Below are 27818 nucleotides of genomic sequence, written 5' to 3' on the forward strand. Positions count from 1 at the left end.
AAGAGTCTCCTCTTTCCTCCACTCATTACCTGTAGTAATGGCACCTGTTTAAACTTGATATCAGTATAAAAAGACACCTGTGCACACCCTCAAACAGTCTGACTCCAAACTCCACCATGGCGAAGACCAAAGAGCTGTCAAAGGACACCAGAAACAAAATTGTAGCCCTGCACCAGGCTGGGAAGACTGAATCTACAATAGCCAACCAGCTTGGAGTGAAGAAATCAACTGTGGGAGCAATAATTAGAAAATGGAAGACATACAAGACCACTGATAATCTCCCTCGATCTGGTGCTCCACGCAAAATCCCACCCCGTGGGGTCAGAATGATCACAAGAACGGTGAGCAAAAATCCCAGAACCACGCGGGGGGACCTAGTGAATGAACTGCAGAGAGCTGGGACCAAGGTAACAAGGCCTACCATAAGTAACACACTACGCCACCATGGACTCAGATCCTGCAGTGCCAGACGTGTCCCACTGCTTAAGCCTGTACATGTCCGGGCCCGTCTGAAGTTTGCTAGAGAGCATTTGGATGATCCAGAGGAGTTTTGGGAGAATGTCCTATGGTCTGATGATACCAAACTGGAACTGTTTGGTAGAAACACAACTTGTCGTGTTTGGAGGAAAAAGAATACTGAGTTGCATCCATCAAACACCATACCTACTGTAAAGCATGGTGGTGGAAACATCATGCTTTGGGGCTGTTTCTCTGCAAAGGGGCCAGGACGACTGATCCGGGTACATGAAAGAATGAATGGGGCCATGTATCGTGAGATTTTGAGTGCAAACCTTCCATCAGCAAGGGCATTGAAGATGAAACGTGGCTGGGTCTTTCAACATGACAATGATCCAAAGCACACCGCCAGGGCAACGAAGGAGTGGCTTCGTAAGAAGCATTTCAAGGTCCTGGAGTGGCCTAGCCAGTCTCCAGATCTCAACCCTATAGAAAACCTTTGGAGGGAGTTGAAAGTCCGTGTTGCCAAGCGAAAAGCCAAAAACATCACTGCTCTAGAGGAGATCTGCATGGAGGAATGGGCCAACATACCAACAACAGTGTGTGGCAACCTTGTGAAGACTTACAGAAAACGTTTGACCTCTGTCATTGCCAACAAAGGATATATCACAAAGTATTGAGATGAAATTTTGTTTCTGACCAAATACTTATTTTCCACCATAATATGCAAATAAAATGAAAAAAAAACACACAATGTGATTTTCTGGATTTTTTTTTCTCAGTTTGTCTCCCATAGTTGAGGTCAACCTATGATGTAAATTACAGACGCCTCTCATCTTTTTAAGTGGTGGAACTTGCACTATTGCTGACTGACTAAATACTTTTTTTCCCCACTGTATATGTACAAATTTACACTGTGCCCCCTAAATTTAAAGAAAAAAAGTATCATACATCTATCTGAATATATGAATAAATTAACACCGTGCCCTCTGGAAGAAAACAAGGATCCCACGTGACTCACATTGGATCTATCCAGCCAGCTGCTCTGCCCACTCTCCTACTGAATGACACTAGTGGGGCTGTGACATCATTATTCAAGTGTATCTGCACGCGGGTAATTGAGTAAATCAGTGGCACCATAAACGGCTCCTGTCTAGTGTGAGGCACTCCCGCTGCCATTTGTGACCAGAGTGCCATGGCACAACTGTGGGGGTTCAATGGCATCCCGGTTGGGAAATACTGGTCTAATTTCATGTTTAAATATCATTATTGGTTTTTAGAATAATTACTATGTTGGCGTAAGGGAGGCGTAAGGAAAGAATGGGGAAACGGGAAAGAATAGGAATAGGGAACGGGATAAAGGAAGCAGTTATACATAAAATGGATCAAGTTTAGTTATAATACACATATCAAAATGACGATACAGTATCTGAATATACAAAAAAAGAAAAATATTAATACAGAAATTATTAATTCATAATATTATACAGTATATACAGTAATATATATTATATCCACAATTATATTATGATACATTAATCCAAGGATTCTCCATTTTAAGGAATATTTTTAAGCTGTTTCTCTCTCAAGGCAAAGTTATAGTCAAAGGTGTCGTGTAATGATATTCTTTCTGATAATGTCGAAAGTAAAGGTTCACACTACATCTGCTCTAGAGATGTTACACTCATCGTCCAGTTTAGAGTAAGTGCGTTTTTCTTTAAAAGCAGCGTCGTTTTAAGGCGTGGAAGGTATGGATCATAAATAGCTTTATAAAACAAACATGCTCTGTTATACTGAGCTCATTGACTGCGTTATGCATGAGCAAAGTACACTGAGCAAGACTGACACCGGCTGACAGAAGGCAGGGGTGACCAGAGCGCACCGAAACTGGAGTTAATCAGTAATTTCAGGAAGTTCACTAGAAGATAAGTTCCACCACCTTGCAATGGACAATGACAATTAGACACTACCTGGAAGGTTCCATTAAGTAGGACACAATCCCGAGACCTGACACAGGAGTAACATGGGAAAAAAGAAAAAGGAAGAAAATGAGAATATTCCAACTTCAAAATGTCCTGATAACACCGCATTCAAGCAGCAGAGAATCCCAGCATGGAAGCCCACCTTAACCCCCGAATCCGTGCTCAGCTCATTCTTCATCATCGGCCTTTTTTGCCTCGCTGTAGGAATCAGTTGGATCGTAGCAACAATAAATGTGAAAGAAATATGGGTAAGTGCGGAAGTTCTAGAACTTTTTCTTTATGCTTCATTTTTCTCATTTTGTAGGAAACGTGCTAGTTGAAAGATTATTTCCAATAGAAGACAAAACAGGACGCCTCAAAAATCAGTATTTAGTGGTCCTTAAACTATTCCATGGGATAGCCTTCTCCTATAGCATTTACCGCTTCACATCCAAAAATATAAAAATCTTTTCAAAAGTTCAAAAATTTATTTGGACTTAAATTTGGATCGTCTCCCCGTTATCTGTAGCTATTAACTGGTCCGATGATTATTCTGAACCTTTGACCCAAGAACTTTTTAGTCATCAGACTACTACTACGAGTATACAGCAAAATAAATTATGTGAAGGACATTTTGTATGCGATAAATTTTGCCCAGTTAAATAATTAGCTTCTTTGTGAAATACAGGATGGAAGAGATGAGCAGAAATACAAATGTAGAATGTGTATGTTTCCTGTAGTAATAACTAATAAAGAGGGGAATGATGCCTAATGATAAGGCCATATGTACATATGAAGAACATACAGAGGCATGTAAATGTTTGGGCACCTCTTGTGAACAGTTGAGCAAGTTGAAGATGAAATTGATCTCTAAAAGGCCTCAAGTTACAGATCACACATTTCCTTTGAATTTTAGGCAAAAAAAATATAATTTTTTTTACATTTTAAAAATTACAAAAAGGAAAATGGACAAAAGTTTGGGCACCCTTGGAGATTTGTGTGCTCAGACAACTTTGACTAAGGTTTCATACATTAATTAGCCTGTTAGGGTTATGGCTTGTTCACTATTATCGTTAGGAAAGGCCAGATGATGCAAATTTCCCAGCTTTATAAAAACCCAGCCTTCTCTAACCTTGTGCCAAAAAAGAGCAGCCATGGGTTCTTCTAAGCAGCTGCCTAGCACTCTGAAAATAAAAATGGTGAAGGCCAACAAAGCAGGAGAAGGCTATAAGAAGATGGCAAAGCGTTTTCAAATTGCCCTTTCCTCAGTTCAAAATATATTAAAGAAATGGCAGTTAACAGGACCAGTGGAGGTCAAGATAAGGACCAGTAGAAGCGCAAACTAGCGTGAAACGTTCGTTGTCCTTCATGTCTCTTCTTATGAAATTTCTGCACCTGCCGCCATGCTGCTAGCACTTTTGCACTATTTTGCTAGATGTCCAATAATGAAAATTAAAAAGGACTGAAGTCTCTTGTGAAAGAAGCATGAGTGCTGACTTTCTTTTCATATACATTAGAGATCAAGATAAGGTCTGGAAGACAACAAAAAATTTCATCAAGAGATACTCATAGGACTGCTTACAAGGCTTGACTGCATAAGACCTTCAGAAAGATTTAGCAGACTCTGGAATTGTGGTACATTGTACTAATGCTGAGATACACCTGCACAAATATGGCCTTCTTGGAAAAGTCATCAGAAGAAAACCTCTACTGCATCCTGACCATAAAATTCAGTGTCAGTAGTATGCAAAAGATCATCTAAACAAGCTTGATGCATTTTGCGTTAAATAGAACTCTTTTTCCAATGATCAAAGGTATGTGTGGAGAAAACATTTCAGGAAAAGAACATTTCGACAACCATTAATGCATGGGGGGTGGATCAATCATGCTTTGGAGTTGTGTTGTAGCCAGTGGCATGGGGAACATTTCATGGGTAGAGGGAGGAATGGATTTAATGAACTTTGAACAAATTTTTCATGCAAACATAACATCATCTATAAAAAAGCTGAAGTTGTTAAGAGGATGACTTCTACAAATAAATAATGATCCTAAACACATGTCAAAATCCACAATAGACGACCTCAAAAGGCGCAAGCTGAAGAATTTACAATGGGCCTCACAGTCCCCTGATCTGAACAACATTGAAAATCTGTGGCTAGACCTCAAAATAGCAGTGCATGCAAGAGGACCCAGGAATCTCACAGAACTGGAAGAATTTTCAAAGGAAGAATGGATGGAAATCCCTCAAACAAGAATTGAAAGTCTCTTGGCTGGATGCAAAAATTGTTTGCAAGCTGTGATGCTTTCAAAAAAAGAGTGCAACTAGGTACTTACCATGCAGGGTGCCCAACATTTTGCATATGCTCATTTTCCTTTTTGCAGTTTTAAAAATGTAAAAAATTACAATATATATAATTTTTTTTTCCATAAAATACTAATGAAATGTGTCATCTTTAACTTTAGGCCTTTTAGAGATCATTTCATCTTCAACTTGCTTAACTGTTTACAATAACAGTCCAGGGACTCCGTGTTCCGCTTTATGCACCAATGATCAAGAAAAAAATCTTCGGCACTCTAGAGAAAATTGCTAAACGTGGATTTTTATTTCTCCATTGCAGAAATTATTTAATGTTTCGGCCTATTTAGGGCCTTTATCAAGTATTATCTGCAGTGTGGCTGTCTGGAGGAGTAGTGGCATTGCAGAACTCGCCATGCTAATTGGGACCTTTTTCTTGATCATTGGATGCTTTCTTTTTTTCCCTGCACCCCTTCTTTTCATAACACTGAGCGAGCATATCCATATAATCTGCTTTATTACTAGCTGTTTGTATTGAGCCATTTTTTAGAACAGTGGTCCACAGTCTCTTACCTTGAGAGCCTCATTCAACTCACAAAGGTCACCATCTGGAGACCTTCTCTTAAGGACTGTTTGGTGGACCTATTGCTAAGGCACCAAGCTGGCAGAAGCCATGAGCTACACATCATGGGCTCGCGAGCCACATTTGGCTCCCAAAGAACAGATTATGGACCCTTGCTCTAGAGTCTGATGGGCCCCAATGCAGAATTTGGACTTGTGCCCCCAACTAGGTCAGATGTAGAGGTCCTTGTAGCATTCTAGATCCTATAAACTCATACAAGTTCACCCCACATGTGACAATATCCCAATTCTGGGAGTTCCTATAATTTCCCCTATACTGGACCCTTTATTTAATAATGTCTTCTTCTTACCTTCCTCCACCCCCACGACACGTGGCGGTCTCTTCTATAGCTGGTGCAAAAGCCGTCAGCTGACTCCGGTGTGTCCGCCACAGGCAACTCATGATGTCACTGCCATGAGCCGCCGTGATGGGTACCCCAACATCAGCTGCCGATCTATGATTGAGCCGGGAATACATTTCAGCTGAATATGGGTCTGAGATGCACATCCAGCAGAAATAAACACTGGAGTCAGCAGGCTCCCTTCCCGGCCGGGCCTGGTCGCTCTCTCTGCAACCGCGATTGCTATGCCCCGGTGTGATATAACTTTTTAATGAAAATCTCTGTGATAATCTGAGTCAGGTGCAGGTACAGTAAGACCTTTAAGGATGATATGCAGACATGGGGCCTAATAAGATTGTTGGTCATCATTACATCAAGTATTTCGCTGTGTTCCGGGACATAGTTCACCGGCGCTTGTACACTAATGCTTTTCGGCTTTGCCCGCAGTTGGGCAAAGCATACTGCATGTGCGCGTCTCCAGATTGCATTGCGCACACGCGGAATATGGAGGACAAGTACGGAAATTCCCAGAAATATTGCGGACAGCGGCCAAGGAGGGATGGAAAAAAAGGAGCCCAAAGACCGCCCATCGGACCGGACACAAGTCATTTACATAGCCCGCCAAAATGAGGTGACATTTGCTATCCCAACTGAGTGCAGTATACTGCAGGAGCAGAGACACTGATTCCAGTTATGTGTCACTTAATGGGCTGCTTGCCTTCATGTTGATAAAATCACTCTTTTATCAGCAGCAGTTATGAATGCTGAGCTCTGTATAATATAACCCTGCCCACATCACTGATTGGCAGCTTTCTGCCCATGTACAGTCTACACAAAAGCTGCCAATCAGTGATGGGGGCAAGGTTATACAGAGCTCAAGAATCTGGAGGACTACAGTACATGGCAGCAAGTTTACTAGTGATATCTAGTGATAATCTTCTGCTAATAAAACAGTGATGTTATCAAAACTACAACAAGAAGCCCAGTAAGTGACACATCGCTGGAATCAGGATCTCTGCCTCTACATTATGTTGCTCTCAGATTCTGTTGCAAAAACCTGGTGACAGATTCCCTTTAAAGTGCCTACATTCACTACCTGCAGTTTGAATCGTAAGATGTAATTCACAGGCGTAAAACAGCGTTTGCAGATATGACATAAACTGTTCGGTCCAGTAGGTACAAATCTTTCTGTAATTTTATAATAAGACTACAAATATTATAGTTCCGTGGAAAGACGGGAAATCTTCAGGAGCTGTACATTTTTCTACGTCTTGCTGGTTGTGATGCAGTATATTGTGTGTTGTTAACAGATCACCTATTCTGACTATTCTGATTGTTCGCGATGTACGAAAGAACGAGAAAATTCTTCAAATTCGGAAACGCCGTGCAGCTGCTTTGTCAACTTCTCTGTGAAAGAGAATATTCAGGCAAGTATAATGATCAGATAAAATATTAACATTAATATTAATAGTTTTACAGAAGTCCTTCGTTTAGTAGAAGCTCTTGCTTCATATAATGGCCGGTATGAGAGCAGTCAGACACACCTTGTAAACATCACTTTATCTGAGGAAAATAATAACTTTTCTATGACGGGAACATTAAAGGGGTTATCTGAAACTAAGTGAAGGTCATGGTATGTGTCTATGTGTTTAATGTAATAATCTAATGACTTCTCTGATACACTTCAGTTCAAAATTTCCCACTCTTCCCTTTCTAACGTTCTGTCTAACCATGAGACACGCAGCCGCGGGGACTCGGACATATTTTTCGAGCATGCCGAAGACACTTGGTTAGTACCAGAGCATGCTCAGATAACACCTTATCCCAGCAGGTTCGCTCATCACTAGTAGGGAATTTTGAATTGAAGTATATTATTAAAGTGTTTAGGTTATTAAACTAAATAGATTTATAACTCACTTAGTTTTGTACAATTCCTTTAACGTGAGCTTGATTTAAGATAGAAGAGTATATGTGGCGGGGTTTGGAGGATAGATTGAAGCAAACGAAACAAGAATAAAGCGGAGAAGGATAGAAAGAGGAAAGTCAGTGGGAGAGAGTTGGGAAATTGACCATTGCCTATGAGTGAAAATTCCATGAGCAGGGTTATCTTGATGGGTATACTCAAAGCACGGGCTTGTAAAATTTTAAATTTTCAAAGTATGGTTGAAATTGCAAAACGAGGTCCATCCACTAAAGTAATGTGAGAGGTTATTCCAGAATTGATTGGGCAATCCAAGAGAGCAAGAAGTATCCTGAATAGATTGTCATTCTGGGATTTCAGGGCCGTTTTAGTTCTCCAATTTGAGTCAGGAAAAATTCTCAGAGTAAGCTTGAATATATATGGAAAATTGGAATTGGGGTAATTTCTTGAACCTTTCCTGAATGTCATCTGACACCTTTTCATGACTTTTTTTTATAAGTTACATTTGGCATCAAAGGGTATGTGAACTGGCTTCTTTGTATATGTATACAGAGGGTACGGAAAGTATTCAGACCCCTTTAAACTTTTCACTTTGTTTCATTGCAGCCATTTGGTAAATTCAAAAAAGTTCTTTTTTTTTCTAATTAATGTGCACTCTGCACCCAATGTTGACTGAAAAAAAAAATAGAAATGTAGAAATTTTTGCGAATTTATTAAAAAAGAAAACTGAAATATCACATGGTCATAAGTATTCAGACCCTTTGCTCAGACACTCATATTTAAGTCACATGCTGTCCATTTCCTTGCGATCCTCCTTGAGATGGTTCTACTCCTTCATTGGAGTCCAGCTGTGATTAATTAAACTGATAGGACTTGATTTGTAAAAGCACACACCTGTCTATACAAGACCTCACAGCTCACAGTGCATGTCAGAGCAAATGAGAATCATGAGGTCAAAGGAACTGGCCAAGGAGCTCAGAGACAGAATTGTGTAAGGCACAGACCTGGCCAAGGTTACAAAAGAATTTCTGCAGTACTCAAGGTTCCTAAGAGCACAGTGGCCTCCATAATCCTTAAATGGAAGAAGTTTGGGACCACCAGAAGTCTTCCTAGACCTGGCCGTCCAGCCAAACTGAGCAATCGTGGGAGAAGAGCCTTGGTGAGAGTTAAAGAAGAATCCCAAAATCACTGTGGCTGAGCTCCACAGATGCAGTAGATACAGTCATATGTAAAAGTTTGGGCACCCCTATTAATGTTAACCTTTTTTCTTTATAACAATTTTGGTTTTTGCAACAGGTATTTCAGTTTCATATATCTAATAACTGATGGACTCTATTATATTTCTGGATTCAAATGAGGTTTATTGTACTAACAGAAAATGTGCAATCTGCATTTAAACAAAATTTGACCGGTGCAAAAGTATGGGCACCCTTATCATTTTCTTGATTTGAACACTCCTAACTACTTTTTACTGACTTCCTGAAGCACTAAATTGGTTTTGTAACCTCATTGAGCTTTGAACTTCATAGCCAGGTGTATCAAATCATGAGAAAAGGTATTTAAAGTGGCCACTTGCAAGTAGTTCTCCTATTTGATTCTCCTATGAAGAGTGGCATCATGGGCTCCTCAAAACAACTCTCAAATGATCTGAAAACAAAGATTATTTAACATAGCTTTTCAGGGAAAGGATACAAAAAGTTGTCTCAGAGATTTAACCAGTCAGTTTCCACTGTGAGGAACATAGTAAGGAAATGGAAGAACACAGGTACAGTTCTTGTTAAGCCCAGAAGTGGCAGGCCAAGAAAAATATCAGAAAGGCAGAGAAGAAGAATGGTGAGAACAGTCAAGGACAATCCACAGACCACCTCCAAAGACCTGCAGCATCATCTTGCTGCAGATGGTGTCACTGTGCATCGGTCAACAATACAGCGCACTTTGCACAAGGAGAAGCTGTATGGGAGAGTGATGCGAAAGAAGCCGTTTCTGCAAGCACGCCACAAACAGAGTCGCCTGAGGTCTGCAAAAGCACATTTGGACAAGCCAGTTACATTTTGGAAGAAGGTCCTGTGAACTGATGAAACAAAGATTGAGTTGTTTGGTCATTCAAAAAGGCGTTATGCATGCGCTGTACTGTTGACCGATGCACAGTGACACCATCTGCAGCAAGATGATGCTGCAGGTCTTTGGAGGTGGTCTGTGGATTGTCCTTGACTGTTCTCACCATTCTTCTTCTCTGCCTTTCTGATATTTTTCTTGGCCTGCCACTTCTGGGCTTAACAAGAACTGTACCTGTGTTCTTCCATTTCCTTACTATGTTCCTCACAGTGGAAACTGACTGGTTAAATCTCTGAGACAACTTTTTGTATCCTTCCCCTGAAAAGCTATGTTGAATAATCTTTGTTTTCAGATCATTTGAGAGTTGTTTTGAGGAGCCCATGATGCCACTCTTCATAGGAGAACTACTTGCAAGTGGCCACCTTAAATACCTTTTCTCATGATTTGATACACCTGGCTATGAAGTTCAAAGCTCAATGAGGTTACAAAACCAATTTAGTGCTTCAGGAAGTCAGTAAAAAGTAGTTAGGAGTGTTCAAATCAAGAAAATGATAAGGGTGCCCATACTTTTGCACCGGTCAAATTTTGTTTAAATGCAGATTGCACATTTTCTGTTAGTACAATAAACCTCATTTGAATCCAGAAATATAACTGAGTCCATCAGTTATTAGATATATGAAACTGAAATACCTGTTGCAAAAACCAAAATTGTTATAAAGAAAAAAGGTTAACATTAATAGGGGTGCCCAATCTTTTACATATGACTGTAGATGGGGGAAAGTTCCACAAAGTCAACTATTACTGCAGCCCTCCACCAGTCGGGCCTTTATGGCAGAGTGGCCGGACAGAAGCCTCTTCCCAGTGCCAGATATATGAAAGCCTGCATAGAGTTTGCTAAAAAAAAACACATGAAGGACTCCCAGACTATGAAACATAAGATTCTTTGGTCTGATGAGATGAAGATAGAACTTTTTGGTGATAATTCTAAGCGGTATGAGTGGAGAAAACCAGGCACTGCTCATCACCTGCCCAATACAATCCCAACAGTGAAACATGGTGGTGGCAGCATCATGCTATGGGGGTGTTTTTCAGTTGCAGGGACAGGACAACTGGTTGCAATTGAAGAAAACATGAAAGCGGACAAGTACAGAGATATCCTGGATGAAAACCTCTTCCAGAGTGCTCCGGACCTCAGACTTGGCTGAAGGTTCACCTTCCAACAAGACAATGACCCTAAACACACAGCTAAAATAACAAAGGAGTGGCTTCAGAACAACTCTTTGACCATTCTTGACTGGCCCAGCCAGAGCCCTGACCTAAACCCAATTGAGCATCTCTGGAGAGACCTGAAAATGGCTGTCCACCAACATTCACCATCCCACCTGACGGAACTGGAGAGGATCTGCAAGGAAGAATGGCAGAGGATCCCCAAATCCAGGTGTGAAAAACTTCTTGCATCATTCCCAAGAAGACTCATGGCTGTACTAGCTCAAAAGGTGCTTCTACTCAATACTGAGCAAAGGGTCTGAATACTTATGACCGTGTGATATTTCTGTTTTTCATTGTTAATAAGTTTGCAAAAATTTCTACATTTCTGTTTTTTTTTTTAGTCAAGATGGGGTGCAGAGTGCACATTAATGAGAAAAAAATGAACTTTTTTGAATTTACCAAATGGCTGCAAAAAAAACAAAGAGTGAAAAATTTAAAGGGGTCTGAATACTTTCCGTACCTACTGTACATGAGAAAATAAAGTAGACGACCCAATGACCACATCCATGCACAACAGATAGAAAAACAAAAGTTGGAAGCAATATATCGGAATACTTATTGCTTTATTGTCATGTAACGTTCCATACTACAGGGGGACGTCTTCATGTATTATGGACTCAGCAACTTTTTTCAGAACCATCGGAGATATGTGATATCCAGGTTTGATACCCAGTTGCTTGGAAGAAATGTAACAACTAAAGAGGTTGGTATTACTTTACCCATCATGTAAAAATGTTTTTCCTATAATGTTGTTTTAGTTTTTATCCATTTAATTTTTTCATATAGCGTAGATATGTTTGCTTTATACACATTTGTAGACATCTTACCCGTTTTCCTGTTTGGACTCTTTGTGGCATGTTGGGATACTGCTACTTCCTTCATCATTGCAGTAGATTGTAGAGCAGTTCCTTCAGGTAGACAGATTGGTCATGGGGCAGACTTTAAACAGCAGGTCCATGTGTAGATGCCATTTATATGCAGAGTTTTCACCACTGATTAGTTAATGCCTATAAAAATCAGAAAAACAAGTACTAATAGCCAATAAATTAATAAAATGTTCAATTTTTATTAAAGAACTTACAGAAAATTACAATTACTTGATTATTTAAAAAAGTGCGTAAAGGAGGATATTGTCAAACTAACCTGTACAGTACTGCTTGGTTCTCCTAGTGCAGGCCTTTTTACAAAAATTTCTAGATCTACAACATGTTGGCTGGGGTACACTGGGAATTACTGGTATAGTTTAGGCATGAGCCACAAAGTATCTCAACAGATCTTCATATGGGTTAATATACTCTGTCGTGGCACTAGACACATATATCATAAAAGCTATGTGTTTAACCCACAAATTGAGCATTTCATTATAAAGACGAAATCACTAATATTGAAAATTTCTTATATTTGCTAAAGTCAGCTGTGAGTACTACTGGCGACCTTGTACCCAAGAGAAGTCCAGGGTGTGGAGGTTTCTGTTGTGTATTACAGCTCACGAGTCACGACCAATCTAAGTTGCTACCCTAAAAAGGCACAAAATTCTGACAAATGGTGCCAGAGAGGAGTTTGGATGAAACAAGGCTCTGTTCTGAAGCAAGTTCAGAGAAGAGATGAAATCTATGTTAATGGGTCGCCCTCCCAGGGCTGTGGGGTACTCGGTACCGGGCCAGTGTCAGTGGGATGTGTCACAGCGGCGGTGACCCGGACCGTGGCCCTGGGTGCCCAAGTAATAGAAAGAAGTGAGTTAAATGAATAGTTCGTGACGCCACCTGTGGTGTTCGGCAAGGGAGGTGTTAAGCCGACGCTGCAGACAGATCCTCCGGGACAGATGGTGTGGTGAAGCAATGATGTTATAGCCCTCCACAGGCAGGGCTGTTGTCCCAGGCCAGTGTAGATGTGGAGACACCTAGGTGATGTAGTGTCTGGCGCAGGGGATGTAGCAGTGTCAGGTGGACGGACGCAGGAAGGAATGGAGGACACCAGGGCATGTAGTTCCAAAGCTTTACTCACAGTCTGTAGTGCCCGCTTCTGTGCCGTGTCCTCCGGGTCAGGGACTCAGTCAACCTCCAGGCAAGATGGAAAGCTCCCTTCCACACTCCGCCAACTTATGTGCCTTTCTTGAATGTCTCCTCTATAGCGCCTTTAAGTGTGAAGATCTCCAGTACGTTGTTACACTGGAGTTCCTCCTGACAGATATTCCCAAGAACTCTACTTGCACGGCAGACAGCTGTAGCCTGCTTCGGGGACTCCTTACTCCTAAGTCCCGGCTCTCTATCCGTTTTGCTGTTGTGCCCTCAAGTCTTAGATGGGAGTAGTGCATTTACAGCCAACTACTCCACCGGTGTCTGCTGCAGAACCATTAGTGTTCATACAACCTCGGGGACTAGGCCCCGGCCTTGCACTTAGAACTTCTAGGCAGGGTTCTTCCTCTAACCCACGTCCTCTGTGTTCCCTTTTACTCCTACATTCCATACTTGTCCTTTCCCTTCTATGGAAGCTCAGGCTTCAGGTCGTCCTTCTCCTTCTTTCCTTTCCTTTCCCGTGCCAGCTGGCTCAGGTCACTGAGGCAGCTGCAGCACTCCTTCCTCCATCCCTTCTTCCAGGGATTCCCACTCCTCCCGAGTGGCTTCCTTCCTCACTGACCTCCTGTCAGACTGATCTGTCATCCTAAACCATCCCGCTCATATATATATTCTGAACTCCACCCACCTCCCAGCACGTCTAGTGTTCCAAGCAGGGAACCACCAAAGGTGCTCTGCTTCTCTCTAAGCAAGGAGCTGCAATGTGGTTATGCTGAACTACCGTATTGTGTGGGGTGCGAGTGATGGAGTGTGGGCAGGAGCCCCCAACTTACCTGGATGGTGGGGCACCACACCTTAGGAGAAGGTGCAGTACCTCTGTGGCGACTGAGCCTCAGGGGCGCCACATTAACGTTAGTAGAATTCCATCCAGGTGACCAATGATATCAGTAATAAAAAGTGAAAATTACTAATCTCACCAATCCAATCTTTACAAATAGGATAAAATGAAGAAAAAGTGTCTCATCCCTCTAAAGAGAATTGATCAGCTTGGGAGATCTTTGCAGTCTTTGAGTTGCCTGTTATCGAGCTGGAGAAGATGAACAGATTGATATAAAGACTGGTGGGAAAAGATTCAGTATAACTTGTGTTTTCTGCATTGAAATCTGGGCACAGAGGTCCAGTGGGAGGTCCTAGTCAGTGATTGACAGCTATCTCTCTATGCACAGTTATATAAGGAAGGCTGTCAGTCACTAAGTGGGACCACCTAATGGACTTCTGTGCCCACAATGAACACTGATTTCAATGCATAAAATACAAGTTATACTGAATCTTTTCCCACAGACCTATATATTAATGTGTCCGGCTCCTCCTGCTTTATGGCTTGGTGCGTAATAATGACACCGTTTCCAATCCAATCTAAGCTGATAGGTTCCATTTAAAGTTATAAAAATAACAAACTTTTTTTTTTTTTAGAAAATCTGTGCCAAAGTTAATAATTACTATCTAATATCACCTGATGCCAATCAATAGTGTTTGTGTGTGTCTGTTCTAGAATTGCTAAAGTAAAATGCTATATGAAGAAAAAAAAACATTTAAGAAACTGATCAGGGACTGAAAACTAAATGACTGGTCACCACAATGTAACAGCCTCAAACCCACTTCTTCTAATTCTCCACTACTAGGTGATTCTTTGTCTAGTTTGCCTCTCAGGATAATCCAGCATTTCTTTAGGTGGATTTCTCTAAAAATCCAAAATCCCAATAAGATATGTTTAATTCCGGTGAACTCTGAAGGAGCATGTTATCCATTCATATTGCTGTATTTTAGCTTTTGTATAATATTATATATATATTGAGTAATTTTACCCTAAAAAGTATAACATATATATCTGTACACAGTAATCTTCATGCACTTGTAATGCCCAGTATTTCTTTCTAGGCAGTCTATATGGCTAGATTATTACTTTTGCACAACTGCATCACTAGTACTTTTCCCAGTATCAGCAGGGGGCGCTCCGCTAAGCCACAGACACTTGGTTTCATACATATGCTTTACATCTGCTCCATCCAGAAGAACATTAAAGGGGAGGGGTTGTTCAGGCCCGGATTGGCAATATAACCAACCGGGCATTTTCCCGCTGGGCCGCTGTCACGTGGGCCGCGGGCGGCAGCGCCCGAACATCTGGCCGCTTGCCAGCTGCTGCGGCCACTGTGGCTCCTGCCGCCGGCCCTCTGCGGGCACGGCGGTGATAGATTCAAGTTCCTCCCGCACTGCAGGGAGATAAGCCGCCACGCCCCCCCACGCACCCCATCCTCGCCGTAGCATGAGACCCCCTCCCCCCCGCAGCCACTCACAGCGTCGCACTCGCTTGCCTGCTCGCTCTGTTCGCAGGACCTGTGATGAGATCACAGGAGGGGAGGAGTCAGGGGGTCACATGATCAGGAGCCTTTGTCCAGACCCCCGATCATATCACCCCTGACTCTGCCCCTCCTGTGACCTCATCACAGGTCCTGTGCGCTCAGCCTTGCCTCTACCGTCTGCAAGACTCTGCTTTGCTGTTGTCATGGTGCTGGTTGAGGTAAGTATGTGTGGGGTCAGGATTTACAGTGTGGATGTAGCAGAGCTGTGTGTGTACGAGGTGTACGGAGCGGAGCTGTGTGTACGAGGTGTACGGAGAGGAGCCGTGTGTATGAGGTGTACGGAGAGGAGCCGTGTGTGTACGAGGTGTACAGAGAGGAGCCGTGTGTGTACGAGGTGTACGGAGAGGAGCCGCGTGTGTACGAGGTGTACGGAGAGGAGCCGCGCGTGTACGAGGTGTACGGAGAGGAGCCGTGTGTACGAGGTGTACGGAGAGGAGCCGTGTGTGTACGAGGTGTACGGAGCGGAGCTGTGTGTACGAGGTGTACGGAGCGGAGCCGTGTGTGTACGAGGTGTACGGAGCGGAGCCGTGTGTGTACGAGGTGTACGGAGCGGAGCCGTGTGTGTACGAGGTGTACGGAGCGGAGCCGCGCGTGTACGAGGTGTACGGAGCGGAGCCGCGCGTGTACGAGGTGTACGGAGAGGAGCCGCGCGTGTACGAGGTGTACGGAGAGGAGCCGCGCGTGTACGAGGTGTACGGAGAGGAGCCGCGCGTGTACGAGGTGTACGGAGAGGAGCCGCGCGTGTACGAGGTGTACGGAGAGGAGCCGCGCGTGTACGAGGTGTACGGAGAGGAGCCGCGCGTGCACGAGGTGTACGGAGAGGAGCCGTGTGTATGAGGTATACGGACCGGAGCCGTGTGTGTACGAGGTGGAGCCGTGTGTGTATGAGGTGTACGGAGAGAAGCCGTGTGTGTATGAGGTGTACGGAGAGGAGCCGTGTGTGTACGAGGTGGAGCCGCGCGTGTATGAGGTGTACGGAGAGGAGCCGCGCGTGTATGAGGTGTACGGAGAGGAGCCGCGCGTGTATGAGGTGTACGGAGAGGAGCCGTGTGTGTATGAGGTGTACGGAGAGGAGCCGTGTGTGTATGAGGTGTACGGAGAGGAGCCGTGTGTGTACGAGGTGGAGCCGCGCATGTATGAGGTGTACGGAGAGGAGCCGCGCGTGTATGAGGTGTACGGAGAGGAGCCGCGCGTGTATGAGGTGTACGGAGAGGAGCCGCGCGTGTACGAGGTGTACGGAAAGGAGCCGCGCGTGTATGAGGTGTACGGAGAGGAGCCGCGCGTGTACGAGGTGTACGGAGAGGAGCCGCGCGTGTACGAGGTGTACGGAGAGGAGCCACGCGTGTACAAGGTGGACGGAGTGGAACCGTGTATGTATGGAGTGGAGCCATATGTGTACGGGATGTACGGAGCGGAGCCAAGTGTGTACAAAGCATACAAAGCAGGCTTTTCCCACGGACACAGGAGTACACGGCGGAGCCCCGAGGAGCATTTTAAAACACACACATGACGTTCCACCTGAAGTGATGTGCTGGAAGCTGACCGGAAATGAGATAATTTCTTGAGGAGATTGTGACGGAACCAGGAATGCTTCAGATCCATCACCGTGTCCTCCTCCGACAGCGCAGACAGCAGGATCGCCTTGGAATCGGGGATGTCGGCCATGTGAGCGGATCATGATAGGTCCTGCATCGGGAGGCTCAGGTGGGCACTACAATGGGAGCCGGGCTGCTATAGTATCTTTGTAGAATCTGTCTTTATTTCTTTCTCTCTTTTTCTTTCTTTCTCTGTTCTTTCTTTCTCTCTCTGTTCTTTCTTTATCTCTCTAATCTTTCTTTTTTCTCTCTCTGTTCTTTCTTCCCCTCTTTCTTTCTTTTTCTTTCCTCTCTTTCTCTCTGTTCTTTCTTTCTTTTCTTTACTTCTTTCTTTCTCTCTCTGTTCTTTCTCTGTCTCTCTCTGTTCTTTCTTTCTTTCCCCTCTTTCTTTCTCTCTCTGTTCTTTCTCTGTCTCTCACTGTTCTTTCTTTGTCTCTCACTGTTCTTTCTTTCTTTCCCCTTTCTTTCTCGCTTTCTGTTTTCTCTCTCTCTCTGTTTTCTCTCTTCCTTAGTGCCAGTCAGTGTGCCCATAATGCCAGCCACTGTGCCCTCAGTACCAGTCAGTGTGATCAGCAGTGCTAAATGGGTGCGATTAGGTGTGGACATGGGTGTGACTAGTTGTGAAATGGGTGTGGTTGGGCGTGGCAAAAATGTACGCGCGCCGCAGTCTTTGTCCGTCTTTCCCTTCTTCAAAAGTTGGGAGGTATGATAGGGGCGGCTATGACCAGGGGGTCTGGTTGCCCAATAGAGAGCAGTTCTGCCAGGAATTCTGTAATCATGCATACAAAAGGGGACAGCGCTTTGGGAGGAGTACTGTACCTAAAAGCAATAAATAGGACTGAGCTGAAATACTGGGCACAGCTGTGACTACATGTTATATAGTCGTGTTAATCTCCTCTCACTTCTTGTAAACTACAACTGTACAAAGATATTATATAGTCACCATGTGACTAGTGGGCCTGTGTAACTTCAAATGCCAGGGCTGAATTTTAGTCCCAGTCCGGCCCTGGGGTTATTGCTATAGACGGCATGTTTTTAGTAGAGTAGGAGGAAATGACCAGTTCTCATTTTAATGCCATAACACCCCGCCCCCTTGGTCGTTCTGTTCAGAATATCTAGAAAAACGTGCAAACTGGTGACATAAAGTAAATTACTTATTGTCATAATTCTGCAGTCCAGATATGTACTGAGAATATGTGAAAAGCCCGGACAACCCCTTTAATGACAAAAAAAAAAAAAGTTTTTCTTCCAGTATGTATATCAAATAATTTACTCATCAATTAGAAACTGCAGGTTTTATTGTTTTTTTCCTATGGTAGCTACATAATAAAGTCAAGCAAAAGAAACATAGGGGCAGCCATTGTGATCTATTTTTTTCCTCTCAAATAAAATAATAGTAAGTGCCCCATAAAATGGTGCATAGGAGAAGCTCAGTTGATTGCTCCATTTCTGTTAAGTTGGCTACAAATATAAACAGCTTTTGAGTAAAATCACAAATCTTAAGTCACAAAGATGTTTTTTTTTAATCTGTTTGTACATCCTGAGCCTACTGGTTCATGTACACAACGTCAGACATAAAATAGACTAAGGCTAGTTTCACACTTGCTTTTTTTTGCAGCGCGTTTTTCCCGCAAAAAAACGCATTGAAAAAACGCATACATAAGCATACAACTGCTGCGTTTTTTTCAAGCATTTTTATGAGCATGCATGAAAAAAACGCAGCGTTTTTATGCGTTTGTATGCGTTTTTAGCGCGTTTTTACCGCGTTTGCGTTTTTTTCCAACATTTTTAGGTGGCCCCTCACACTACCCAAACCATGACTTTACTAACCCTAACCCTGACCCTAACCCTGACCCTAACCCTAACCCTGACCCTAACCCTTAACCAAATCATACTTAACCCTAACCCAAACCCTAAACCCTAACTAACCCTAACCCTAACCCTGACCCTAACCCTAACCCTGACCCTAACCCTAACCCTGACCCTAACCCTAACCCTGACCCTAACCCTTAACAAAACCATACTTAACCCTAACCCTGACCCTAACCCTAACCCTAACCCTAATCCTGACCCTAACCCTGACCCTAACCCTAACCCTGACCCTAACCCTTAACAAAACCATACTTAACCCTAATCCTGACCCTAACCCTGACCCTAATCCTTAACAAAACCATACTTAACCCTAATCCTGACCCTAACCCTGACCCTAACCCTGACCCTAACCCTAACCCTGACCCTAACCCTTAACAAAACCATACTTAACCCTAATCCTGACCCTAACCCTGACCCTAATCCTTAACAAAACCATACTTAACCCTAATCCTGACCCTAACCCTGACCCTAACCCTAACCCTGACCCTAACCCTAACCCTGACCCTAACCCTTAACAAAACCATACTTAACCCTAATCCTGACCCTAACCATGACCCTAATCCTTAACAAAACCATACTTAACCCTAACCCTGACCCTAACCCTAACCCTGACCCTGACCATAACCCTAACCCTAAACCCCTTAACTAACCCTAACTCTAACCCAAATTCCATGGTTTAAAAAAAAAAACGCATATGCAAAAAAACGCATACATGAGCATGCCAGTGCGCACATATGCGCATCCATAGGCTATAATGGCCATTTTTAGCGCAAAACGTGCGCATATGTGCGCATGCGCTTTTTTGCAGGGCCAAAAAATGCAACATGCTACGTCTGGAAAATCCAATCGCACACCCCAAAAAAAACGCAGCGCATGAAAATCGCATACATGCGCTGACCAGTGCGCAGGTATGCGCACCCATGTTAAATATAGGGGAAAAAACGCATGCGCAGGTGTGCGTTTTTTTCCAGTGCTAAAAAACGCAAATGTGAAACCAGCCTAACACACATGTATTGCAATGGATCAGGGTAAATTTATATTCCACTCATGGGTAAAATTATGAATTTCATTGTGTAGTGTATTATCAGATTTATTTATCCTGAGCTTAAAGAATTGAGCTTTTACCTCTGGACCAGAAGTGAGGGGTCAGCCGAGCAGAGCTGACCGTGGTACAAGAGGAGGAAAGCAGATAGAAGGGTTTGCAATATGACACAGCTACACATCGACCTTATCCGAAAGATGTGTCTTCTGTGAGCTATACCCAGCACTGTCTAATCATGCAGGAAGTTAGACCAGGAGATCAGCCCTGTATCCTTACATCTCACACACTAAGAAACCTAGGCTATGGTGAGGCGCAGTCTTTTTCTGCTGTGCTGCTCCCTGGTAATGATTGGGCAACTCATACAGGAAGAAGTACACGCCCCCAGTGAAAAGTAATTGATAACACCCACTTGGACTTACCGTTTTCTTTTTTACTTCATATGTGCCAATACTTTGCTAATATCGCCGAAACTGAGAGGCAAAATTGTATAATGTGTCCAGTTAAATAAGTTGTCTTCTACTTGGGCAACTTCTCCTCATACCCCATGCTTGGCCCCGATAAAATAAAAAAGCTTATACTCACCTCCCATGCCGGCACCGTTCTCTAGGGTTCCTGTGCTCTTTTGACACATGACTCCAGTGCCCAATCAGCGCTGACGTCACTGTCTCTGCCTCCTGTTGAATTGAACATGAAGAGCAAGTGATAAAGCAGCTAGAGCCCCAACTTCCTCTTCATGTTTGATTTGTCCTAAGGCGGGCACAGCGATGCCGGATCAGATTGGGTGCTGGAGGCACGTGTCACAACAACCACAGAAGAACTCCAGGACCGCAAGTTCTGACACCACGGGAACAGCGCCACCGAGGGAGGCGAGAAAAGTTTTTTTTATTGAATCGGGGCCAAACATCAAGAAGGGGTGGCCCAAGTAGTGGACAGCCCTCTAACCATGACAAATTTTGGGTGCTGGAGGCACGTGTCACAACAACCGCAGAAGAACTCCAGGACCGTGAGTGCTGACACAGTGGGAACGGCGCCACTGAGGAAGGCGAGTAAAGTTTTTTTTATTGAATCGCGGCAAACATCAAGAAGGGGTTGTCCACGCAGTGGACAGCCTTCTAACCATGATAAATTTGGTTAAAAGGTCCACTTTAATCCAATAAAAATGTTTGAAAGTATCCAGTCAACCCATTTTTCCATCTTCAGGGGGACGAGGCAGGGCTGTCCTCTGTCACCTTTTCTTGTTTAATATTGCCCTTGATCCCTTACTAAGATATCTGGAGATGATCCCTTCCTTTGGGGGCATAGGGGTCGGTCACCATACACTTAAAACGTTGGCATTTGCTGATGATCTCTTACTCATGATATCCAATCCTAAGGAATCCATTTCCTCTATAATGGACGCCTTTAATGAATTTGGAGCAGTTTCGGGATTTTGTATAAACTTTAATAAATCTCATGCTTTAGCTATTGCTAAAATTGCTCAGAAACGGTGGCCGTTCCCTTTTCCCTTTCAGTGGAGGAGAAAATCTTTACCTTATCTTGGCGTTGACCTACCATCAAATCCTCATGATATCTATAAATTAAATGTTCAGCCTCTTATTTCTGTAGTTATACAAGAAATTCAATCCTGGAAATCCCTTAAATTATCCTTTGCAGGTAAAGCCCATCTAATTAAAATGATCTCTTTCCCTAAAATACTCTTTCATTTACAGACGCTCCCAGTTCTACTTTTTAAGCTGATGATAGGCTACTGACACGAGCCTTCTGCCAATTTATTTGGGGCTCAGAAGGGGGCTCTACAATTAGTGTTTTTAAGCTACAGCAAACCAAATCTTTGGGTGGACTTAATCTCCCAAATTTACGCCTCTACAGTATAGAGGCTGCTTTTCGCCATTCCATAGATTGGATATTCGCCTTTAATTGCTTCTCTAATACCCCAATAGATGAGGCCATGTGTAGACCCTTCAGCCTCCCAGCATTGCTTCACCTACGAAATGCTGAAATTCCAGTGGAGGTTAGAGATAATCCTCTATTATGGTCGGTAATCTTGTGATGGCGTCAAGCTAGACGGGTTAGCGGTGTTGACCAGCACATCTCGATGTTTCTTCCCTTTCAAGGTAACCCCTCTTTTCTACAAGGCAAGTCACCTCCCATTTACAAGGTGCTTGGAAACATTGGGTGTAGACTGGTCCGAGATACGTTAACAAATAATCAATGCCTTCTTACCTTAGAGGACATGGCTTTCAAATACCAAATCCTTACAGAACACAATTTTACTGTCTCTCAAATTAGACATTATGTAAGCTCAATATTGCGAGACATACCGGATGATGCTAGAACACACCCTCTAAATTTAATATCCATTAAAGCCCAAATGGGAACTTATTCTATGAGTCTTATATATAAATCATTAAAGCATTCTATACATTGGTCAGACTCTTCACCAGGCCCTGGAAAATGGGTTGCTCAATTAACGAACTGTCGGGTAAATGAACTTTTGAAATCCACTCTGCGTATGAACTCTATATTACCATATGACAGTTACATAACCATGTCTCTTATGATATTTCATAGAGCATACATCTCCCCGGAGGTCAAGTCTAAAATGTCCCCCTCAGGGGACTATCCCTTCCCTAAATGCTTACACTCTCCAGCTGATATTTTCCATTGCCTTTGGGACTGCCCAAAAATAAGGGAGGTGTGGGATACACTTCTGCAACATCTCATCAACACTTTTGACATATCTATCTCTCTCTCCCCGGAGTGGGCCATATTTAATATTCTCGCACAGGACCAGTTGGCGAGGCTTTCTGTCCAGCAGCGCAGCATCTTGTTCATATGGGCGGCAGCCACACGTAAAAGCATTCTCCATTTGTGAGCACAGGATGTAACACCTTATTTAAGCTCAATTACTACAAAAGTAACATATCTCTTCAAAATGGATTGGATAGAGGCCTTACTTAATAAAGAAAAAGACACTGACCGCTTTTTTTTCACATGGTCCTCTTTTATCAATACTCAGACATCTTCCACAAGCCAGGCGATACATAGTTGTTTCCAGCTCACCAACTGGTATATGAGAGAGCAGCTTGCCGGTAATATCCCTATTAGACTGGATTGAAATTGTGTTACGAAATTATGGAGTTTGCCCGGGGGAGTGGAAGGGGAGGGGTGGGGGGGTTATAGTTGAAAAAATGCATTGAAATTGTGTTACGAAATTATGGAGTTTGCCCGGGGGAGTGGAAGGGGAGGGGTGGGGGGGTTATAGTTGAAAAAATGCCGTCTAATGTTAATAATATTGCATAAATGTTCTTCTGTTATGCTATTGGACATTATATGTATACTTTGTATTACACTCAATAAAGACGGTTTAAAAAAAAAATGTTTGAAAACAGATGGTCGGCCATTATGACATCACTGATGGTCGGCCATTATGACATCACTGATGGTCGGCCATTATGACATCACCGCTCGCAGTTACTTATGCTGTGTACACAGCGTTCCGGCTGCCATTTTGGCTCCCTAGTGACTGAGTGCATTTGCAATTTTTCGCTATGGCTGAATTTCTTCTAGACAAGCTTCAGGTAGAAGGATTATTGGAGATTATTTACACCCATTGCTCTGACATTAAGCTTCTACCACCCGATGGCATCCTCGGCTTCACTCACCGGCTGGTGGTGGAGCTAGTGCAGGACTGCCTGACCAAATACCACCAAGACCGTCTTACCTCAGAGTATCTGACGGATTTAACCCGCAACATTAGGACATTACTACAGCAGGCTGAAGAAAGATCTCAAGATGGAGATTTGGCTTTTGTTAAAGAACTGGCCGAAAAAGTCCTCTATGTGCTGGAAGGTCCGGCCCTCTCCCCGGAACGCCTGGAGACACCACAAGGCGAGTACAAACATGGGGAAAATGTCCCACCGGAATCTCCGGACCCTAACACGAGTCAGGCGGGGCCGAGCAGCGATCTGACCACAGAAACCCCTGAGCTGCCGGATCCTGAGAGTGTGATCTGTGAGATCCCGGAGATCCACGAGCCTGCCACTGAGACACCAGAAGGCGATGACAAAGACGGGGAAAATGTTCCCCCGGAATCCCCGGACCCTAATACGAGTCATCCGGGGCCAAGCAGCGATCTGACAACAGAAACCCCTGAGCTGCCAGATCCTGAGAGTGTGATCTGTGAGATGCCAGAGATCCACGAGCCTGCCACTAACTTGATGGAATCATTGATCCCGGCGAGAAAGCCGCATATGAGCGACTTCGAGACATCCAAACTGATCAGCGGCGGATGTTTTGGGGCTGTCTACTTAGTGCAGCACAAATACTCACAGCAGATCTTCGCTATGAAGAAAATGGCGAAGAAGAACCTGGAAACTGAAAAACACGTGGAAGCGGCCTTTCTGGAGAGGGACATCATGACCTTCGCTGATTGTCCCTTTGTGGTCTCCATGCTCTGCTCCTTCCCTACTAGATCTCACCTGTGTATGGTCATGGAGTATGTTGGAGGTGGAGACTGTGGGTCCCTTCTAAGCACCAGGGGCCGTTTATCTATCCCCTTGGCACGTCTGTACTTTGCAGAAACAGTTCTTGCTGTGGAATACCTGCACAGCTATGGTGTGGTGCACCGAGACCTAAAACCGTACAACCTACTGATTACAACTGCTGGGCACATTAAAGTCGCCGATTTTGGGCTTTCAAAAATTGGTGTCATGATACCAAAAACCAACAACTATAAGCAATCAGTGAAGGACATCTCCAGAGAGTTCAAGGACCTTGAGAATTGTGGTACCCTGAATTACATGGCCCCAGAGGTCATCCTAATGAAAGACTACGGAAGACCTGTTGACTGGTGGTCAATGGGGATCATCCTCCATGAATTTCTGGTGGGATCTTTACCATTTGATACGGATTTCATACCTGAGCTTAAAAGAATGATTGTCATGGGAAAAATACCTTGGAATTACAAACGCTGTCCACCCCGTGAGGCTAAGAACCTCATCACTGACCTGCTCAAAAAAAATCCTGAGCAAAGACTTGGGACAGGTGGAGCATTTGAGATTAAGGATCATCCATTCATGAAAAAAATAGATTTTGACAATCTTCTAAATCAGAAGCCGATGTATATTCCTCATCTTGTGTCAGATGTGGACACCAGCCTCTTTATCAATCACGCTCATAGAGACATGCTTATGGTCTCAGAGAATGAAGAGGACACAAGTGAGGACAAGGACCTTGACTTCCAAAATTTTACGTCATCCTCTGAAAGGCTTTCTAAACTCTGCACCATCGCTACCATCACGATGAACAATGAGAATTCAAAGTCCCATCCAGAGTGTACCCAAGCATCAAACATCGAGAAAAGAAAATCTGCAATAAATCCAAATGCAGAGCAAGAAAACCCAGAAAATGTAAAAAAGGAGAAAAAGAGAAGAGGTTCCACCTTCCGCCGGATCTTATCATCCTGCCGGCGTGGATTATCCAGGGCTGCCCGCGTGTTTACATGTTGTTGCCACTCCCCTACGACATCTAAAAGACGGTAAACCTCCACATCCAGCGCCCTGAGGTCCAGCAGATCCACCATCACTGCTGGAGAAGTATAGAAGTGCAATTCCACAACAGTTTTTTTTATTTTTTTTACCGTGTTCACCAAATGCTAAATCTGACCTGCCATTATGAGTCACCAGGTCATTATCAGATGACAGATACCAAACATGTATGGATTGTTTTTTATTTACGTGGTGAAAAAAAATCCAAAGTTTAATAAAAAAAAAAAAATTGCACCATTTTCTGAGATCCGTATCGTCTCCATTTTTTGGGATCTGGGGCTGGGTCAGGGCTTATATTTTGCACGCCGAGCTGACGCTTTTAGTCATAGCATTTTAGGGTAGATACGATTTTTTGATCACCCGTTGCTATGAACAAAAAAACGTAATTTTGCGGTTTGGATTTTTTTCTCGTTACGTAGTTTACCAATCAGATTGCCTTTGTATTTGGATAAATTGGGAGTTTCTTAATGCAGCAATATGAAATATATGATCGCTTTTTTGTATTGTTTTATTTTGACTAGGGAAATATGAACTTTAAACTTTTTTTTATATTTTTTAAAACATTTTTTTTCCACTTTTGACTTGCTTCAATACAGTAGTCTCCATAGAAGACTTGAAGCTGCAATCATCTGATCGCTTGTGCTATGTATAGCCCTGCTATGTGTAGCAGAAATCATCATCTCCAGGGGCGTCCGTGGGTGTGGTTTGTGACACGCTTCCGGCACGCATGTGTTAAATGCCACTGTCAGAGATTGACAGTGGCATTTAACATGTTAGCAGCCGCAGGTGGATCGCAATTTCAGCTGTTAGGGGCACATGACAGTTGATCAAACCAGCTATCATGTGTCAGAAAAGATGCGGGCTCAGCGTCGGACTTGGAGCCCGTATCAAAGGGAGGGAGGCGACCGAAGATGTACTTATACGTGATAGGTCGTGAAGGGATAAGGAGAACAATATTTTATTTTTCAAAACTTATGTCTAAGTTCAGAAAAAAAAAATGAATATAGGAGGTTAAAATGCAAAATATAAGGACAACAGAGCCCAACAGATTGGTGGAAGGGAGTGCTAAAAATTATTGGGTAAAGAGGTGCAAAATACTTGCCCCTGGAAATTGCAGCCCACAAACACCAGTAATTCTTGGCAGGTTCATTACAGAAAAATTAGTAATTAAAAAGTGCCACTAAAATCACTGGGCTGTGTAATACATGAAGGTGCTGAGCCCTCCAGAATGAAAGGTTTTTTTCTTAATTTTCTCTCTGCCATTATATTTCAATGTCCCGTCAAGACAGACTCAATTATTCCAATTTATACAGTAAAGCCGAAAGCCGACACGTGAGCTACAGAAAATAGAAAGTCTCATCCTGTTACATCTGCTTTAACCCCTTTCTGACATCCGACGTACTATCCCGTCCATGGGACCTGGGCCCCTATGCCCATGGACGGGATAGTACGTCTACGTGGTGAGCGCCGCTGATCGCGGCCGGGTGTCAGCTGATTATCACAGCTGACATCCGGCACAATGTGTCAGGGGCGGTCACGGACCGCCCCCGACACGTTAACCCCTTGCACACCGCGATCAAACACGATCGCGGTGTACCGGGGGTTAAAGGGAAGCATCGGCAGGGAGGGGGCTCCCTCCGTGCTTCCCTGAGCCCCCCACGGCAGCGCAATGTGCAGCACTGCTGCGGGGGGCTCCTTTCCTGCAGGCCCCCGAATCCAAGATGGCGACGGGGGCCTTCGGGGGCCTGCAGGAAGCTGGCTTCCTCAGTGCCTGCAAAGCGCAGGCATGAGGAAGTCTGCTTCAATGCTTGTGACAGATCGCTGATCTGTCACAGTGATCAGTGATCTGTGATGTGACAGATCGGCGATCTGTCACAGGACAGTGATCTGTGATGTGACAGATCAGCGATCTGTCACAGGACAGTGATGTCCCACCTGGGACTATTTAATAAAGTTTAAAAAAATAAAAAAAGTGTTAATATAAATTAAAAAAAAAATCGCCAAATAAATTAGAAAAAAAAAATATATATTCCCCAAATAAATCCTTTTATTGGAAATAAAAAAAAACAAAACAATAAAAGTACACATATTAGGTATCGCCACGTCCGTAACGACCTGCACTATAAAACTATCCCATTAGTTAACCCCTTTAGCGAACCCCTTAAAAAATAAAAATTAAAAACTAAGCAAAAAATAATGATTTATTATCATACCGCCAAACAAAAAGTGTAATAACGCGCGATCAAAAAGACGCATATAAATATCCATGGTACTGCTGAAAACGTCATCTTGTCCCGGAAAAAACGAGCTGCCACACAGCATCATCAGCGAAAAAATAAAAAAGTTATAGCTCGCAGAATAAAGCGATGCAAAAATAATTATTTTTTATATAAAACAGTTTTCAT

At 43.4% G+C, this 27818-nt stretch overlaps 1 protein-coding gene across 1 annotated transcript in view; it reads left to right on the top strand.

Annotated features, from left to right (window-relative positions):
* The first annotated feature begins 2289 nt into the window (after positions 1-2289).
* LOC141097306 (cell cycle control protein 50C-like) overlaps positions 2290-27818 on the top strand; it is a 166668-nt gene continuing 141139 nt past the window's right edge. Inside the window, exons 1-3 of the mRNA XM_073584369.1 lie at positions 2290-2686; positions 6986-7102; positions 11513-11623. Of these exons, the coding sequence (XP_073440470.1) occupies positions 2480-2686; positions 6986-7102; positions 11513-11623 (435 nt within the window). The 5' untranslated portion in view covers positions 2290-2479. The remainder of the gene's footprint in view (positions 2687-6985; positions 7103-11512; positions 11624-27818) is intronic.

The sequence above is a fragment of the Dendrobates tinctorius genome, unplaced genomic scaffold, assembly GCF_039654945.1.
Source record: "Dendrobates tinctorius isolate UK_male_01 unplaced genomic scaffold, ASM3965494v1 ptg000084l, whole genome shotgun sequence".
Taxonomy (NCBI): Eukaryota; Metazoa; Chordata; class Amphibia; order Anura; family Dendrobatidae; genus Dendrobates; species Dendrobates tinctorius.